The sequence below is a fragment of the Delphinapterus leucas genome, unplaced genomic scaffold (genome assembly GCF_059928025.1).
Source record: "Delphinapterus leucas isolate spDelLeu-1000000601 "Yukka" unplaced genomic scaffold, BTC_Dleu_Yukka2 spDelLeu_asBTCV2_sq25, whole genome shotgun sequence".
Taxonomy (NCBI): Eukaryota; Metazoa; Chordata; class Mammalia; order Artiodactyla; family Monodontidae; genus Delphinapterus; species Delphinapterus leucas.
In genome coordinates this window covers 1,037,968-1,057,284 of record NW_028322234.1, presented here as the reverse complement: position 1 = coordinate 1,057,284, position 19,317 = coordinate 1,037,968, and the positions used below count along the sequence as shown (strand labels likewise).

Here is a 19,317-nt window from a genome sequence, read left to right as displayed (position 1 = left end):
AGAGTGCCCCACGCACCACCCACACCAACAAACAGCCCCTCTGGCTTCACTGGCCGTTATCCCAGCACTGAGTGCAGGAGGATGCAGACACCAGGTGCCCACACACCTGCTCATGAGCACTATTTGCTGATCCAAGGGCCTGGCTGGACCAGGGAAGGGCAGATGGACCCCGGGCACTTGCCCGAGCCGGCCCAGACCCCACCGGGAGCGGCTGCAAGTGCATACCTTTGGGCGACTTGAGCAAGTTGACGCTGGGCTCGATCTTGGTCCAGTCAATGTTCTCCTCGTCAGGCGTGTGCTCCACCATCAGCTGGAACAGCTTCATGGAGATGATGTCATGATTGTCTGCAGGATGAGAGTTAGCTTCTAAGGGGCCTGAAGACGCTTCAGCGCACGTGGCCCAACGACCACCCCCACCACCACATAAAGTGGCCAGGTTCCCTGGGGAGAACCCAGCAGCCCCCAGCAGGCAGCATTCCAGGGGCTGGAACACCTCCAGAACTCAGCAACAAGAAACCTGGAAGGAGGCAGAGCGGACAGGAAAAAGTAGGAGTTTTACAATCAAAATCATTGGGTCTAATCCTGGCTCTGCTGTCCTCTGTGAGGCTCAGTTTCCTCATTTGTAAATGCAGGTGGTAATCTCCATCTTGCATGGTTATCAAGGCATATAAATGAGAAAGTACAGACAAGGCACAGGCGTACTGCTTGCAGATAGTATGTCTTTGGAAACAGAACCAGATAAGGACCCACACATTGTTCTATGACTAGTTGAGAAGCCTGATCCTCCCAAGGGCAGGCAGCCCCCAGACATTCCTGTCACAGAGACCCAAATACAGAATGCGGACGAACGACTTGGCAGCCAGCTGAAAGCTCGGCCAGACACACAGTCAAGCGACTGTACCTGAGGAGACTTGAGAAAGGCCTGGGTCCAACTAGTATGGGCAGGAGAGAACCTCTAAATGACACTGACAATAACTGATCAACCCATTTTTGAGATGGGGAGGTTGAGGCTCCGAACCAAGACAAGGGTCCCGGTCAAGGACCTGACTCCAGCTATCAGCTCAGCTAACTGACTAGAATCTGAGGAAAGGTCCAGAAAAGGGAGAGCCTAAAGAGCAAGGACCCCCGTGGCCGGATTGGGCAGAGCCCAGCCACACCTGACACCAGTATGCACAGCCCCTGGAAGCCCAGGGACAAGCATGGACTCTGGAGTCAGGCATCAGGTAGGTCCCATCTGAGCTCTGCCGTTCCCTGGGTGCATGAACTTGACAAGATCCCTTCAACTCCCAAATGCCCAATGGTCCCAGGTGTATAAAATGGGAAAGAGACCGCTACCTATCTAAGAACACACCACGTGCCTTTATGCATGCGATGCCTGACAGGAGGCTGGCGTGCACAACCCTCCAACTAATGGTCGGACACTACTGTGTGCATGGCTCCCTCCATTGCCCTTCCCGGGGCCTCTCTAAACAGCCTTAGAGAATATCCACCTGCCGCAGATCTGGCTCTGTTCCCAGAACCTTCTCATGACACCTGCTGAAACACTGTCAGATGGAATTCCAAGTAACCCAGAGGAGGGCTGAAGTGAATCCACAGATGGAACAAGACGGGCCATGAGCTGGTAATTACTGAAGCTGGTTAACAGCAACAAGGGGCTTATTAGACCACCTCCCCTCCTATGGGTATTTAGTGGAATTTCCACATTAAAAACTTTAAAACAAACCCCCCCACACCCCGCAAAATAGACACTGGGACAGGGTGGACCCAGATATTTGCATGGTGAAGGGCAGGCTCCTGAATGGTGCTGGCTCACAGGCCCTGGAAACATCTATCCTGACAATAAACAAGCCTCTGACTGGTTCTCCACAATGCTTCCTAGCTCTGGTAGGCAGAAGCCAGCCCCAGGCTTGGTGCCTCCCAAGGGCCTTGAGAAGGGACTAAGGACCAAGGCCAAAGGCCACCATCAAGTGCCACCCAAGCCTGGTGGCCCCAAGAGGCCTGTGTAGGCAGGCAGCATCCCAATGCTTACAGCACGCACCGTGGGCCAAACAAGACAGAGCCCTGACTCTGTGGAGCTTACAATTCAGTGAGGGGGACACAGATAATGAAATAAATTACATGGCAGATTCCAGGATGGTTAAGTGCTATGAAGAAAGATAAAGCTAGGAAAGGTGATGGGAAGTGTGCAGGGGACTGGGATGTGTGTATGCGACTTTAAATGAGGGAATCAGGGACAGGCCCACTGAGGAAGTGACATCTGGGCGAGACCTGGAGAAGCCAAGGGAGAGATGCAAGCACAAAGGCCCAAGGCAGGAGGGCAGGGGTGGGTCTGAAGAGCGGCTAGGGGCAGTGTCACCAGGGAGCAGGGAGGATGAGCCAGAGGGAAGGGGGTGGGAAGGCAGCACACAGGCTTGGCAGTGTGCCACTGGGAGGGAGGTGGGAGGAGCAGCTCTGCTGCTGTGCTGGGAGAAACTGTTGGGGCTGGCGTGGGAGGAGGGACCCTCAGGAAGCTCCTGTGGTTGTCCAAGTGAGGGAGGATGGTGGCCCAGACCTGCCAGCAGTAAAGGAAGGGAGAAAAGTGGTCTGAGGCAGGGAGAAGACAAAGCCAGCAGGACCAGCCAACGGATGAGAGGTGGCGTGTGAGAGAAAATGCAGAGACCAGAATGATACCAAGGTGTTTTGACCTGAGCAACTACAAGGACAGAGGTTCGTTTCTATCTCTGGCTGTGGGTGTGTGAAGGCTGAGAGGCCTGCTTGGCACCAGGCGGAGATGCTGAGCAGGATGCTGGTGACACAGGTCTGGAGATGGAAATCTGGGGGTCCACTGCATCCAGATTCAAAGCACCCCAGCCCCTAGAGGACAGAGAGAGATGGCGGCTGAGGGACTGCTCATGGATATGGGAAGAGGAGGAAGAAAACCAGGCAAGCGTGGAATCAAATGAAGGAAGGTCAGAAGGAAAGGGACTGGCTGTGTCACAAGCTCCCAAAATACCAGGGAAGGTCAGACTGAGACTTCACACCTCGCTCAGCCCACACACTCACCAGACAGGTCGCCGGTGCCGGCTGAGGCTCCAAAGTAGTAGCCAGTGGGCAGGCGCACGCCCGTGATGTCAATGCAGTTCTTCCACTCGTTCTTGTCCTCCAGGTCAGTCATCACCTGCGGCCGACCAGCAGGTCAAGGGCAGCCTGGGGCCGGCCTGCCCACCTTCCCAAGCCCCCCCAGAGCCGCCCCTCCCGCCCGCTCACCGTCAGGCGACCCCGGGAGTAGCGCACGGCCAGGAAAGTGTCGTGATCGCGGTTGCGGAAGTCAGCCGTGCAGCCTGCCAGCTCGGTCCAGCGGCCATCCTTGCTGTGGTCGTAGGACAGGGAGCCATTGTTCACCATCACGGAGATGTACGGAAACACGCGCTGAAACAAGACACGGGTTACTCTGAGGCCAGCCCAGCCCGTGGGAGGCCGCAGGGCACCCACCACCCTGATCCCTGGAGGCTCCTCTCATGCAGGGACCAGGGAGAAGTCCCGTTCTGCTCTGCAGGAGAGCAGGGGCCTACCTCTGTGGTCTCATCATTGGGATACGTGTCCAGGAAGATGGCTAAGCCATGGAAGTTGTCTTTGCTTCCAAACACAGGCCCTGGAATTAGAAGGAGATGCTCCTGTAACGGGAGAAACTGGAGTTGTCCCATGGATACCTGAAGGACAAAGTAATGCCAGCATGGGTGGGTTAATCTGTGGTCATTCTCCCAGGAAAGAGAAGGGATCTTTAAGTGGGGGTGGGGTGGGGGACTGGAGGGTGGTCTCAGGGGTGTGGCAGAGAGGACTCAAGTTTGAAGCCTGAACTGTGAAGGAACAGCACCTGCCTATGTGCTCTGAGGTGTCAGGTGACAAGGGGATACCCAACCTGTGAAAAACAGGTGGCCATTGCAGTAAGAACCATCCCTTAACCCTTCTGTCCAAGGCCAGACAGCAAACATTTTAGGCTTTGTGGGCCACAGATGGTCTCTGTCACACAGTCTTCCTTGTTTTATCCTTTTTAAAATGGTAGAGGGACTTCCCTGGTGGTCCAGTGGGTAAGACTCCGTGCTCTCAATGCAGGGGGCCCAGGTTCGATCCCTGGTTGGGGAACTAGAACCTGCATGCATGCCACAACTAAGAAGTCCACATGCTGCAACTAAAGATCCCCCGTGCTGCAACTAAGGCCTGGCACAGCCTAAATAAATAAATAAAATAAAATAAAATAAAATGGTAGAATGGTAAAACCATTCTTAGCTGGTGTAGAACACCAGGCCACAATGGGGCACAGAGTTGAGCCACAGGGTCATCTTCTAAAAGAACGCTCCCTTCAGCTGCCCCCAGGTCCCAGGTTTCCTCAAAGAGGAGCAGCAGCGCCCTAACAAGGGGTGCAGAGTGGAGGATCCTTGGCCACAGACGCACAGGTCCCACCTGTGCGAGCGCCACCCTACCTGGCACCAGGCGGTCCCGGGTATACCACAAGGCAATGCCATCACCATGGAGATTCTTCTTCCCTGCGCCATGGACTTTGAAGTGAACGTGCATCTCCCAGTCCTTGAGGAAGCAAGGCTAGAGGGAGAGCAGAGAGGGCTGTTCAGAGCTCCCCAGCTTGTCTGCCAGATGGAGGTGACCCGGCACAGACCCTGCACCGAGATGACACTCAGAACAGGGCCAGGCAGCAGGGTCATGAGTGTCACTGACCAACAGACCCCCCAGCATTCTCAGCAGGGAGAAAGGGGCTGCTGGGCCTCCCAGGTCGGGAGTGGGAGGCCACAGAGTATCCCAAGGCTGCTGAGGCAGCTTTTTAACAGAATGAGGGAGTTCCATAAGCACTTACAGTTCAAGATCAAGATATTAAAGATACTAAGAGAGGAAAGATAAGTTGCAAAACAGTATCAGCATTATGTGCTCATTTTTGAAAAAGAAAGAAATTAGCATATGTGTAGAGAAAGAAGGAACTGAAAGAAATATGAACCAACATTAATGAAAGCTAACTCTGGGAGGGGAATGTCTACTTTCTATGTCTGAATCTTCTGCATTGAACATAGTACTTCTGTAATTAGAAAAAACTCAAATGAAAAATAAAAACCCTATGTCCCACTGTGGGTGATCTGGCTTGTGCATCACTGATTTACCAGATTCACTGTTCTGGGCCTGGGCACCAGGAGCCCAGGTGAGGAGACCTGGCCCCTGAGAACAAAGGGTTTGCAGGCACCTGCACTACAGCCTGACACAGTGTGAAGTCAGCCCTCCCAGTTCTTGACAGTTCATTGGCTCTGGGAGACCCTGAAGATTCTGGAGGGGGCAACTGTGAGGTGATAAGAACCAGGTCTCAAGGACATATGGGCACGGAATCTAAGTCCAAGACCTGCTGAGGGGATGGAAGGCCTGGTGAACCAGTCTTGCTTTGGACTGAGACGACAAAAACTGCAACGGAAAAGTAAGAATGAATGAGAAAGGCCTCCCAGGGATTGTAGCTCAGCTATGAGTCCTCACAATCCCTGAAATTAGACTAAACAGACTCACCCAAGCCTCACATTTCAGCAAAAAAAATCTTGCAAACACAGGGGCTTCCCTGGTGGCGCAGTGGTTAAGAATCCGCCTGCCAATGCAGGGGACACGGGTTCAAGCCCTGGTCCGGGAAGATCCCACGTGTCACGGAGCAACTAAGCCTGTGCGCCACAACTACTGAGCCTGTGCTCTAGAGCCCACAAGCCACAACCACTGAGCCCATGAGCCACAACTACTGAAGCCCACGCACCTAGCCCGTGCTCCGCAACAAGAGAAGCCACCGCAATGAGAAGCCTGCGCACTGCAACAAAGAGTAGCCCCCGCTCGCCGTAACTAAAGAAAGCCCGCACACAGCAACAAAGACCCAATGCAGCCAAAAATAAATAAATAAATTCATTTAAAAAAAGAAAAAAGTTATCTTTCATTCTTCAGGGAGAAGAAAAGTGATCCGGATCCAGACGTAAAGTCAGAGATTCACGAAGGAATGAAGAACAATGACTAAAGTAGATGTGAGACTAAAAATCTAAATAAATATTTGACTGCATAAAACAATAATGCTTTGTGTGAGTTAAAACAGAAAGATTAATAACAACGGGGTAAAAAGAGTTAAAGTGCTCTAAAAGCCTTGCATTGTCCTGGAAGGAGTTAGAAGTATGCGTTATCATTAGACTTTGGTAAAACATTATGTGTGCTTTAAACTCCAGAGAAACCATTAAAATATTGGGAAATAAGCACAGAACTTTCAACCTAATAGAAGAGTAAAAGTGTAATAAAAATTAGCCAACCCAAAAGAAGGCAAGACCCGAGAGAAGAATGAACAGAGAACAGTCAGTACAAACAGAAAGTGAATAGTAAGATGGCAGATTAAACCCAAATAAACATATCAGTAATTTTACTAAATGTAGATAGACTAAATGCTGGTAAGGGTACACATGATCTCCCTGTATTATTTTTTCTTCTTCTTTTTTTTAATGAAGTACAGTTCATATACAATATTAGTTTCAGGGGCACCACACAGGGATTGATATTTATATACATTACGAATTGATCACCACAATAAGTCTAGTAACTATCTGTCACCATAGAAAGTTACTGTAATATTATTGACCACATTCCCTATACTGTACATTACATCCCCACGACTTATTTATTTTATAACTGGAAGTCTGTACCTCTTAATCTCTGTATTTTTTCTTACAACTCCATGTGAATCTATAATTATCTCAAAATAAAAAGTTTAATTTTAAAAATAAATAACAGATCAAAGACTTAAGAGCTAAAACTACAAAACTCTTTAGAAAAAACAACGGGGGAAAATCTTCACAACACCAGATTTAGCAATAATTTTCTAGATATTACACCAAAGCACAGACAACAAAAAAATCAAATTGGACTTCATCAAAATTAAAACCTTTTATACGTCAAAGAACATGAAGAGAATGAAAAAACAATCCACAGACTGAGAGAATGTATTTCCAAATCTTAATAGATAATGTCCAGAATATATAGAAAACTCCTGAAACTCAACAAAAAACCCAATTCAAAAATGGGCAAAGGACTTGGATACACATTTTTTCATAGAAGAATATATACAAATGGCTAATAAGCACATGAAAAGACGCTCAACATCATTAGTCATTAGAGAAATGCAAATCAAAACCACAAGATACCACTCTACACCCATTCGGATGGCTATCATCAAAAAACTGGAAAGGGCTTCCCTGGTGGCGCAGTGGTTGAGAGTCTGCCTGCCAATGGAGGGGACGCAGGTTCGAGACCTGGTCTGGGATGCCAGGGGGCAACTGGGCCCGTGAGCCACAACTGCTGAGCCTGCACGTCTGGAGCCTGTGCTCCACAACAAGAGAGGCTCCGACAGTGAGAGCCCCGCGCACTGCGATGAAGAGTGGCCCCTGCTCACTGCAACTAGAGAAAGCCCTCGCACAAAAACGAAGACCCAACACAACCAACAATAAATAAATTTTAAAAAAAAAAAGGAAAATAAGTATTGTAAAGATGTGGAGAAATTGGAACCCTGATGCACTGCTGGTGAGAATGTAAAATGGTGTGGTTGCTATGGAAAACAGTTTGGTGGTCCTCAAAAAGTTAAACAAAGAGTTACCATATGACCCAGCAATTCCACTTCCTAGGTATTTACCAAAAAAAGTGAAAACAGCCACCTACGTCCACCCATGTATGTAGCAACACTGTTCACAATAGCCAAAAGGTGGAAACCACCCAGTGTCCACCAACAGATGAATGGATAAACAAAATGTGGTGTGTGCGTGCGCGCGTGCGTGCACACACACACACACACAGAGGAATGTTATTTAGCCATAAAAAGGAATGAAGTACTAACACATGCTACAACACGGATGAACCTTGCAGATATTATGCTAAGTGAAATAAGCCAGATATAGACAAATATTCTATGATTCCATTTATGTGAGGTACCTAGAAGAGTCAAATTCAGAAACAGAAAGTAGAATAGTGGTTACCAGGGGCTGTGGGGAGGCAGGGAACGGGGAGTTAGTGTTTAATGAGTACAGTTTCAGCTTGGGATGATGAAAAAGTTCTGGAGATAGATGGTGGTGATGGTTGCACAACAAGGTCAATGTACTTAATGCCACTAAACTGTACACTTGAACGTGGTTAAGGGACTTCCCTGGTGGTGCAGTGGTTAAGAATCTGCCTGCCAATGCAGGGGACACAGGTTCATGCCCTGGTCCGGGAAGATCCCACATACTGCGGAGCAACTAAGCCCGTGCACCACAACTACTGAGCCTGAGCTCTAGAGCCCGCGAGCCACAACTACTGAGGCTGCGTGCCACAAATACTGAAGCCCGTGAGCTGTAACTACTGAAGCCTGCACGCTACAACTACTGAAGCCCGCATGCCTAGAGCCTGTGCACCACAACAAGAGAAGCCACGGCAATGAGAAACCCGCGCACCACAATGAAGAGTAGCCCCTGCTCGCCGAGAAAGCCATGCGCAGCAACAACGACCCAATGCCACCGAAAATAAATAAATAGATTTTTTTTAATTATAAAAAGAAAAGTGGTTAAGATGGTAACTTTTATGTCATGCTATGTTACAATAAAAATTTTTTGAGAAATTTTATTTTCTTTTTCATGCAGATACATATTTACAGTAATCAAAGTATTTACATTTTTTACAGTATTTACATTTTTTTAAATATTGAAGATTGATTTACAATGTTAATTTCTGCTGTACAGCAAAGTGACTCAGTTATACAGATATATATATTCTTTTTCATATTATTTTCCATTATGGATTATCATAGGATATTGAATATAGTTCCCTGTGCTGTACAGTAGGACCTTGTCGTTTATCCATCCTATATATAATAGTTTGCATCTGCTAATCCCAAACTCCCAATCCTTCCCTCCCCCACCCTCTTCCCCCTTGGCAACCACAAGTCTGTTCTCTATATCGGTGAGTCTCTTTCTGTTTCATAAATATGTTCATTTGTGTCATATTTTAGATTCTACATATAATTGATGTATTTGTTTTTCTCTGTCTGACTTGCTTCACTTAGTATGATCATCTCTAGGTCCATCCATGTTGCTGCAAATGGCATTACTTCCTTCTTTTTTGTAGCTGAGTAATATTCCATTCTATATCCACATCCTTATCCATTCATCTGTCGATGGACATTTAGGTTGTTTCCGTGTCTTGGCTATTGTAAATAGTACTGCAATGAACACTGGAGTGCATGTATCTTTTCAAATTAGAGTTTTGTCTGGATATATGCCCAGGAATGGGATTGCCAGATCATATGGAAAATCTATTTTTAGTTTTTTGAGGAATCTCTATACTGGCCGCACCAATTTACATTCCCACCAACAGTGTAAGAGGGTTCCCTTTTCTCCACACCCTCTCCAGCATTTATTATTTGTAGACTTTTTAATGATGGCCATTCTGACCAGTGTGAGGTGGTACCTCATTGCAGTTTTGATTTGCATTTCTCTAATAATCAGAGATGATGAGCATCTTTTCATGTGCCTATTGGCCATCTGTATGTCTTCTTTGGAGAAATGTCTATTTAGGTTTTCTGCTGGTTTTTTTTTTGCGGTACGCAGGCCTCTCACTGTTGTGGCCTCTCCCGTTGCGGAGCATAGGCTCTGGACGCGCAGGCTCAGCGGCCACGGCTCACGGGCCTAGCCACTCCGCGGCATGTGGGATCTTCCCAGACCGGGGCACAAACCCACGTCCCCTACATTGGCAGGCGGACTCTCAACCACTGCGCCACCAGGGAAGCCCTCTGCTCATTTTTTGATTGGGTTGGGGTTTTTTTTTGTTATTGAATTGTATGAGCTGTTTGTATATTTTGGAAATTAAGCCCTTGTCGGTCGCATCATTTTCAAATACTTTCTCCCAGTCCATAGGTTTCTTTTCATTTTGTTTATGGTTTCCTTTGCTGTGCAAAAGCTTATAAGTTTGACCAGGTCCCATTTGTTTATTTTTGCTTTTATTTCTATTGCCTTGGGAGACTGACCTAAGGAAATATTGGTAGGATTTATGTCAGAGAATGTTTTGCCTATGTTTTCTTCTAGGAATTTTATGGTGTCATGTCTTATATTTAAGTCTTTAAGCCATTTTGAGTTTATTTTTGTACATGGTGTGAGGGTGTGTTCTAACTTCATTGATTGCAGCTGTATGGCAGCTGTCTAACTTTCCCAACACCACTTGCTGAAGAGACTGTCTTTTCCCCATTGTATATTCTTGCATCCTTTGTGGTGACCATTACATTTAAAAAAACTGTCCCAATGCCATTGAGTATCGTACTGAAGACAATGGTTTAAAAAATTAAAGTATTTAAAAGTAAAAAACAATAAAAGGTTAAATGGTAAATTTTATGTTATTGTATTTTACCACAATAAAAATAAATGAATAACCGCCCAAAAGCCTAATTTTATGCTGTTTACAGGAGACAACTCTAAAACATAAAGAAGTGGGAAAAAGAAAAGGATAGAAAAAGATATTGCATGCAAAAACTAAGCAAAAGCAAGCTTGTGCAGCTATGCCAATAACAAAGTTTAGAAGGGGACTCTTCTTAAGAACAAAAGACTCCATTTTTCAGGAAAATTTTGGTCTCAAAATATATAAAGCAGAAACTGACAGACTACAAAGATAAAGACAAATCCATACACAGGCATTTTAATACACCTCTCCTAATAACTGATAAAAACAAGCAAAAATGTCAGAAAGATATAGAGATTTGAACCCAATCAGCAAACATGACCTAAGGATCTAAATGGCACATTTCACTCAAGCAGTAAAGAATCCACATCCTTCAGAAACACACATGGAATGTTTCCCCAAAATCCTGATCATTCGAAGGACCATTTGCAAGTCTCAACAGACCTCCAAGGATTGAAATCACAGAAACTGTTCCTTGACCACGATGAAATTAAACTAGATATCAATAACTTAAAAAATAAAGATAACTAGAAAAGCCCTCATGTATTTGAAAAAACTTAAAAACATATCTCACATACACAAAAGTCAGCCCAGAAACTAAGATTTCAAATGGGCTCTTTGGTGCCCAGGAGTTTTCTATGCCTGGGAACAATGCACTGAGAATAAGACCCCAAGCTGGTGGGAGGTGTGCCTCCGAGAAGGGCAACGATGCACTGGAAGGTGGGAAAGGAAAACCTCCCCTCCTGTCCCTGGCATGTTTGCAGGGAGATCAGTTTCAGGAAAGAGTACACATGGAACTTGAGGACCTAGAAGACCTAGACCTAGACCTAGACCTCCAAGACTATCCCGGCCTTAGAAAGTCTCTGTGTACTGCAGGTAAGACTGCAGATCATCAGACAGAATACTGTGATACAGACAACATAAAGAAGGATTTTAAGCAGATGAGGTACGGGCTAGAACTGATGTAGAAGTTGATTTTGAGGGCAGAACATGACATGGCCATGGTTTTCCATCCTGGCCGCACAGCTGAGCCACATGGGGAGCTCAGAAATCTTAATGCCCTGGCCCTCCCCCAGGCCAACTAAATCAGAATCAATCATTGGCGGTCACAGACCATTTTACAGTTAGGTAGTTTCTGTGTCTTGACTTGCAATAAAGTGAAAGGCAGACCTAATCCTTTTTTTTTTTTAATTGGAGTATAGTTGCTTTACAATGTTGTGTTAGTTTCTGCTGTATAGCAAAGTGAATCAGTTATACGTATACATATATCCACTCTTTTTTGGATTTCCTTCCCATTTAGGTCACCATAGACCACTGTGCTATACAGTAGGTTCTCATTAGTTATCTATTTTATATTGTCTATAGTAGTGCATATATGTCAATCCCAATCTCCCATAAGTTTGTTCTCTACATCTGTGACTCTCTGCTTTGCAAATAAGTTCATCTGTACCATTTTTCTAGATTCCACATATAAGCATTATACGATATTTGTTTTTCTCTTTCTGACTTACTTCACTCTGTATGACAGTCTCTAGGTCTATCCACATCAAGGCAGAGCTAATCTAACAGTCAGCTGATACACTGTTAAAATTTTTGATGAAAGATCACTACATGATTTAGGGTTTATAAACCAAAGAAGTTCAAAACATTGAGTGACCCTGCTATAACAAAACTCCCTGCATCTCCATCTACTATTTAAGCAAACACAAGTTCTCAGCATTCACACAGATAAGAACAAAAAGCAGAAGTCACGCTAAAGCTTCTCATTCTGCCAATGACATCCATCCAAACAGGCGTGGGGAGATGACAGCTGGATGAGATGCATTTCAATAAATGTTTACTTTGTGTAATAATTATTCAAAAATTGTGTAATTGTGTAAGGCATTTCTTTTGATCAATTGTATACCAATGATAATTATAATAATCTCAAAGAAAATATTAAAACTTAATTTCAAGGTCCCAACAAGGTTAAAAGCTTCAATTATTACACTTATTTTATTTGCAGAGGTACATGATAGGCTAATCAGTAAAATTTTCAAGCATTAAATATACTGCATTAAGTTAAAATTCTGTGTGGGAAATAAAATGAAAATACAAGTTCAATTTTTAAAAATGATGTACAATTTGGGCTTATTCAAGTGGAACTCAAAAGGGAACCCTCCTGCACTGTTGGTGGGAATGTAAATTATACAGCCACTATGGAGAACAGTATGGAGGCTCTTTAACAAACTAAAAATAGAATTACCATATGACCCAGCAATCCCACTACTGGGCATATACCCAGAGAAAACCATAATTCAAAAAGAGTCATGTACCACAATGTTCATTGCAGCACTATTTACAATAGTCAGGACATGGAAGCAATCTAAGTGTCCATTGACAGATGAATGGATAAAGATGTGGCACATATATACAATGGAATATTATTCAGCCATAAAAAGGAACGAAATTGAGTTATTTGTAATGAGGTGGATGGACCTAGAGTCTGTCATACAGAGTGAAATAAGTCAGAAAGAGAAAAACAAATACCGTATGCTAACACATATATACGGAATCTAAAAAAACAGTACTGATGAACCTAGTGGCAGGGCAGGAATAAAGACACAGATGTAGAGAATGGACTTGAGGACACAGGGCGGGAAGGGGAAGCTGGGAGGAAGTGAGAGAGTAGCATTGACATATATACACTACCAAATGTAAAATGAACGGCTAGTGGAAAGCTGCTGCCCAGCACAGGGAGACCAGCTTGGTGCTTTGTGACAACCTAGGGGGTGGGATAGGGAGGGTGGGAGGGAGGCTCAAGAGGGAGGGGATATGGGGATATATGTATACATATAGCTGATTCACTTTCTTATACAGCAGCAACTAACAACATTGTAAAGCAATTATACTCCAATAAAGATACCAAAAATAAATAAATAAATAAAAGAGTGGATCTCAAATTGCAATATTTAGATTCCACTGAACGGGAGGCGGGGGAAGAAAGACAGCACAATTATATTCCAGACTGAAAAACTTGATGAAGGCAAGTGCAGAATTCTCTCAGCCTGTGACACTGCCAACCACCAACTACCTCCAACCATAATTAAGTTACTTGGGACTGAACCAATTTCTAGCAGTTCCAGCACTATTTGTACCTCATTTAAAAAAAAATTTTTTTTTAATGTTATGCTGAACCCACTTCCTTGAAAAATATAAGGCTACATTATAATTTTTAAAAGTTATCAGAAAACATGGGGACTTCCCTGGCGGTCCAGTGGCTGGGACACCACGCTTCCACTGCAGGAGGCCCGGGTTTGATCCCTGGTTGGGGAACTAACATCCTGCATGCCACACAGTGAGGGCAAAAGAAAAAGTTATCTGAAAATACATGGGACCTAATTAAACTTAAAAGCTTTTGCACAGCAAAGGAAACCATAAACAAAACAAAAAGACAATCCACAGAATGGGAGAAAACATTTGCAAACAAAGCAATGGACAAGGGATTAATCTCCAAAGTATACAAACAGATCATGCAGCTCAATATCAAAAACAAACAATACAATCAAAAAATGGGCAGAAGATCTAAATAGACGATTCTCCAAAGAAGACATACAGATGGCCAAGAAGCACATGAAAAGCTGCTCAACATCACTGATTATTAGAGAAGTGCACATCAACACTAGAATGAGGGGGTGGCTGAGCAGGCAGGCAGGCGGCTAGGTGGGTGGCAGCGGCCTCTGAGCAGTAGAGGGGGCTCTGGGGTGGCACCACGGGCAAGAGTAGAGGGGCAAGTTGGCCACCACCGCTGCCGGGTGGGCGGGGGTTGGGGAGGAGAGCCACTTCCGGGTAGGGAGCGGGTGGGAGAAGGAAAGGCAGGCAGCCGCTCGGCTGCGGCACTCTTTAAATTTTTTGGGGTGCCGCAGAGGCGACCCCTGGAGCTGATGTTCCTGATCCCCAGGGTGACAATGGCCGCTGCCTAACCTGGAAAGAGGAATGCCAGCTCCTGAGCAGGCCTCATTGGTGGAGGAGAGGCAACCACAGACCCATCAGGAAGCTGCCTCCACTGGCCCAGGCATGGAACCCGAGACCACAGCCACCACTATTCTAGCTTCCACGAAGGAGCAGGTAACCCTGCATGTTGAAGAAAGTTGGAAACCTATCATGATTTTTGTTATGTAATTCCTTGATGGCCTCAGATGACTTCAAAATTTTATCTTTTGGCAAAGAATAGTATTCTGAATGGATGTTTTGTGGGAGAAAGCAAAAGGGGTTCTGGTTTCTCGAGAAAGAAGAAACCTACTTCTGCTCATGGGCTACCTCTTTTGTGAAGCCATGTTCACCCCAGCCTGAAGTCAACAAGTCAACTCTCTCCTGATCTTCTTTAGCACTTTATACCACTGCTCTCTTATCATACGCTCCTTTGAATGATGATATAATAAAAAGCTACCTAAGGATAAAAAAACTACAATGAGATATCACCTCACACCAGTCAGAATGGCCATCATCAGAAAGTCTACAGGGACTTCCCTGGTGGCGCAGTGGTTAAGACTCCATGATCCCAATGCAGGGGGCCTGGATTCAATCACTGGTCAGGGGAACTAGATCCCACATGCATGCCGCAACTAAGAGTTCTCATGCCACAACTAAAAGACCCAGCACAACCAAATAAATAACTATTAAAAAAAGAAGTCTATAAACAGTAAATGCTGGAGAGGGTGTGGAGAAAAGGAAACTCTCCTACACTGTTGGTGGGAATGTAAACTGGTACAACCACTATGGAGAACAGTATGCAGGTTCCTTAAAAAAATAAAAATAGAACTACCATATGATCCAGCAATCCCACTACTGGGCATATACCCAGACAAAATTCTAATTTGAAAAGATACATGCACCCCAAAGTTCACTGAAGCACTATTTAAAATAGTGAAGACATGGTAGCAACCTAGATGTCCACTGACATGGATAAAGAAAATGTGGTACATATATACAATGGAATATTACTCAGCCATAAAAAAGAATGAAATAATGCCATTTGCAGCAACATGGAGAGACCTAGAGATTACCACACTAAGTGAAGTAAGTCAGACAGAGAAAGACAAACATCATATGATATCACTTCTATGTGAAATGTAAAAAAAAAAAAAAGATACAAATGAACTTATTTACAAAACAGAAACAGACTCACAGACTTTGAAAACAAACTTATGGTTACCAAAGGGGAAACGTGGGGGAGGGATAAATTAGGAGTTTGGGATTAACAAATACACACTACTGTATATAAAATAAACAACAAGGACCTATTGTATAGCACAGGGGACTCTACTTAATATTCTGTAATAACCTCTATGGGAAAAGAATCTGAAAAAAGAATGGATATATGTATAAATGAATCACTTTGCTGTACACCTAAAACTAACACAACATTGTAAATCAACTATATTCTAATATAAAATAAAATTTTTTTAAAAATTTATATGACAGAAAAATGTGACAGAATGTGACTCCGGGGGAAATAGTTAATGAAGTACCCTCTGAGTGGGTGGCACTCGAGCTGAGACTTAACAGATAAGAAGAAACCAAGCAAGCATGAAGAGACTGGAGACAGTGTCCCAGACAGAGGGAACAAGTGCAAAGGTCCTGAGGCAAGAAGGTAGCCAGAGAGGCTGGAACAAAATTAACAGAGCGAATGACTGGAAATGTCAGGCACTAGGGGCCGGACTGTGCAGACATAATGCATGTTTATCCCTTCACAGGAGTCCCCAGGCTCTGAGGATCAGAGTGAAAGCTAAACAAAGTATCCCCAGATGCCCCTAGCTGGAAGGAGAGGTGGAGCTGAGGTAACAGGCAGATGAGGCAACACAAGGACAGTGTGGGCTCTCAGAACTAAATGGGGACGTCATCCAGAAGGGACCAAAGAGCAGGGTAACAAAGAAAACTAGGACACTCGCCAACAGCTTAGGCCATGGGAACGGTTGGGATCAGGCAGGCTGAGGAAGGAATACATTCTGCCCCCCAATTATTCCCCTTTCACCCCTTTCCTGACCTTCCTTGGTGTGGAGTCTGTGCAGCAGCTGATCTTGGCCACTGCTTATATGTGACACACCAGTGACACCTGAGGCTCCCTAACCTCTGCAGCAAAGGTCACAGAAGCTAAACTGCCCATGAGTCCACTGATGACTAGACCCTCAATCAAGCACTAAGGAAGGGGACTGAGTCTGCAAGTATTTCTAAGGGGTTCCTCCACTGTCCAGGCTGGGTCAAGTGTAGCAAATAAATTGCTGGGCTTGGAAATGAGACAGATCAGAGTTTAAACGTTGTTTATGCCATTCGCTGTCTGTTAGCTCTGCAAAGACTCAGGATAGCCATCTACATCAGTCTGTTTGAGAATTAAGTGCGATAAGGTACGTTAAAGTCAGTGCCTAACACACAAAAAATACCCAATGAAGACCCCACTCGTTCCATTTATCCCACTAATGAGAGGGTTCAGTTCAGGCAGATGACAGCCCCACTACTTACTGGCTATGTGATTTTGGGGAAGGCACTTTCAACTCTGAGTCTTAGCTTTTTAGTCAGTGAAACAGAGATAACATCAGTTACTTCACATGGCTTTTGAAGGAATGAAGTAAGAAGAGTGTACGAAATGTCAAGCACAGCTCCTTACACATGGTTACTTCAATTGTCATTACCTGTTATTACTGGCGGGTGTGACCAAGATGGGGAAGGGAGCGGAGGAGGGAAGGGCGGCCTTCAAACTAAGCTCAGGTCTAGGCTGCTGACTGCAGTGGCTTACTTAATGCTCTGCCTAGCCTCTTGGGAACCACTCACCAGGTGGTTCCAGATAGAGCCCTCTTTGCTGCGCTCGTCAGGAGTCAGACGCACGTACTGGCTCGTGAGCATTGTGCTGCCTTGGAAGTCCCAGAGGAGCGTGGAGCTGGAACCGACCCCTGTGGGCAGAGACACGGGCACAGACAGGTGCGTAAAAGGCCAGGCCAGGACTCGCTTTGCCAGAGGCAGGGAACCCACAGAACTGCTCTGACCAGAATAAAAGGCACCCCTTCCCCAACCCCATCCAGCCTCGCCCTCACCCTGAACTCATTCCCGCCCCAGGCCTCACCGTGGTAGGGCTTGATGAGCGAATGCTCCCGTTTGAGGTGTTCACTGTTGCCGTCAGTTATATCGGCAGCCACCGGCCCCAGAAACAGGAGAAAAAGTAGAAGTGTAGTAGGGCCAGGGCCGGGGCCGGGAAGCCCAGGCCTCCCCGGGCATCGCCGGCCCCAGCCCCAGCGCCAAACCCAGCCTGCCGCCGCCACCGCCGCCGCCGCCGCCATTCTCCGTTCCTCTCGACCACTTCCGTCTTAGGACTTCCGCCTTCCGGGTGTTCCATCTAATAGCCTCCGGCCGGAAAGCCCTCCAACCCTAGTGTCACCTGGGAACTGCCAGCAAAAGTAAAGCCTCGCTGCCGTGGAGACGGCGGCTGTATTTGCTGAGCAGCCTCCCATCCTGGTCGAGTGCCTTGGCGGCTGCGAGGCACCTGTCAGCCACCCTCAGCAATGGGTTCTTATGAGCGACAAGAGCAGCAACCAATCATAGAACAGCACTTTCGGCTTGTGGGCCAACGGGGAGCAGAGGGATGATTTGTGTCGGCGGGCAGCGCGAGGGTCGTCTGTGAAGTGGGGCATGCTGGAACTTGTAGTTTTCATGGGCCGCTCGCGCGGGCTGGGAAGACGAAGCCTAGAACTCTCTTGGCCTCTGGCCACTGGTGGCGTCCCTGGAGTAACCTTTCCCAGTCCAAGCAGAAGTGAGTTCTAAATTGAAGGCGGAGACTAGAATTCCAACTCCCGCGCCGCCTAGAACTCACTAGGGCGAGACTTTTTAGCCATTTCTGGCTCCACGCCTTTGGAAACAGAATTCCTTTACTTGATGGCGTCCAGCATTCCCAGTTCCTCAGGCCCAGCTGGGTTTCAGCAGGAGGAGCAGACCCGAATCCCGTCCCAGTGATAGCTGGGGCCCATTCGTATCCAAACGATTGTAGTGCCTGCCTGGCGCAGCAGGAAGCGTCCAGGAAAGGTCCGGGAAAGCTGGCCGTGGAGCAAAGGTGGAAAACTGGTGGCCCACAGCCAAATAGAGCTCTTGCTGATGCTATTTCAGTAAATGACTTAACTACCGATATTTTAGATCAGGAGACAAATTCAAATTAAAAATCCAAATTTCCAGCTTCTCAGGAAAAATTGGAAGACCCAACCACACTAGGCTCATGGGGCTGCCCTGCTAAAAATGCCTTACTTTTCTAAGCTAGTCTCCACTCTGGCCACTAATTTACAGCACCTGCCTGGCCCTTCTAGACACTTGAATTAATGACCCCTGTTATAGATCACAGGGTGGGACAGTTGGTTTCCTGCTCCTTTAAGAAGTTGTCCTGTTGAATGAATGAATTTCTTCAGGATTAAGTGCTGAGACATCTTTTTTAAATTAGCGATATATATATGTATGTATATTTCAGAGATTTATCTGTATCTGTGCAAACAAGGACATGTGCATTCCACTAGACCTCCATGAGGGCTTAGATTTTTATCAGCTATAGTCACTACTTAATCCCCAGCATCTAGAAAAGTGCTTGGCACATAAAGTTGATTAATAAATAATTGGTGAAAGAATGAATGTTTGGTCTAGAGGTCATGTTAGGGGGGAGAGCTTGTAAACTTTAAAACCCCCTATGAGGCTAGGCCCTGATCCATGGCACAGCCACCCCCCATCACAGGTATACTGACACCGTCATGCACCTTATTAAGACCACCATTGGCAGTGCTCCAGGCCCAAATGCAACTCCCAATACACACACCAAGTCTGACTTTATTGAATCCCTCTGTCTGTCTG

At 45.9% G+C, this 19,317-nt stretch overlaps 1 protein-coding gene across 2 annotated transcripts in view; it reads right to left on the bottom strand.

Annotated features, from left to right (window-relative positions):
* The window catches only part of LOC149744005 (vesicular integral-membrane protein VIP36), a 37,122-nt gene extending 19,336 nt beyond the window's left edge, over window positions 1-17,786 (bottom strand). For both annotated transcript variants that reach the window (XM_089905101.1, XM_089905100.1), the window contains exons 1-7: window positions 17,558-17,786; window positions 17,269-17,387; window positions 4,461-4,578; window positions 3,552-3,631; window positions 3,247-3,408; window positions 3,043-3,157; window positions 226-345 (exon numbers count right to left, since the gene is read on the bottom strand). In XM_089905101.1, the coding sequence (XP_089761227.1) occupies window positions 226-345; window positions 3,043-3,157; window positions 3,247-3,408; window positions 3,552-3,631; window positions 4,461-4,578; window positions 17,269-17,387; window positions 17,558-17,771 (928 nt within the window). In that variant the 5' untranslated portion in view covers window positions 17,772-17,786. The remainder of the gene's footprint in view (window positions 1-225; window positions 346-3,042; window positions 3,158-3,246; window positions 3,409-3,551; window positions 3,632-4,460; window positions 4,579-17,268; window positions 17,388-17,557) is intronic.
* Window positions 17,787-19,317: the final 1,531 nt, after the last annotated feature.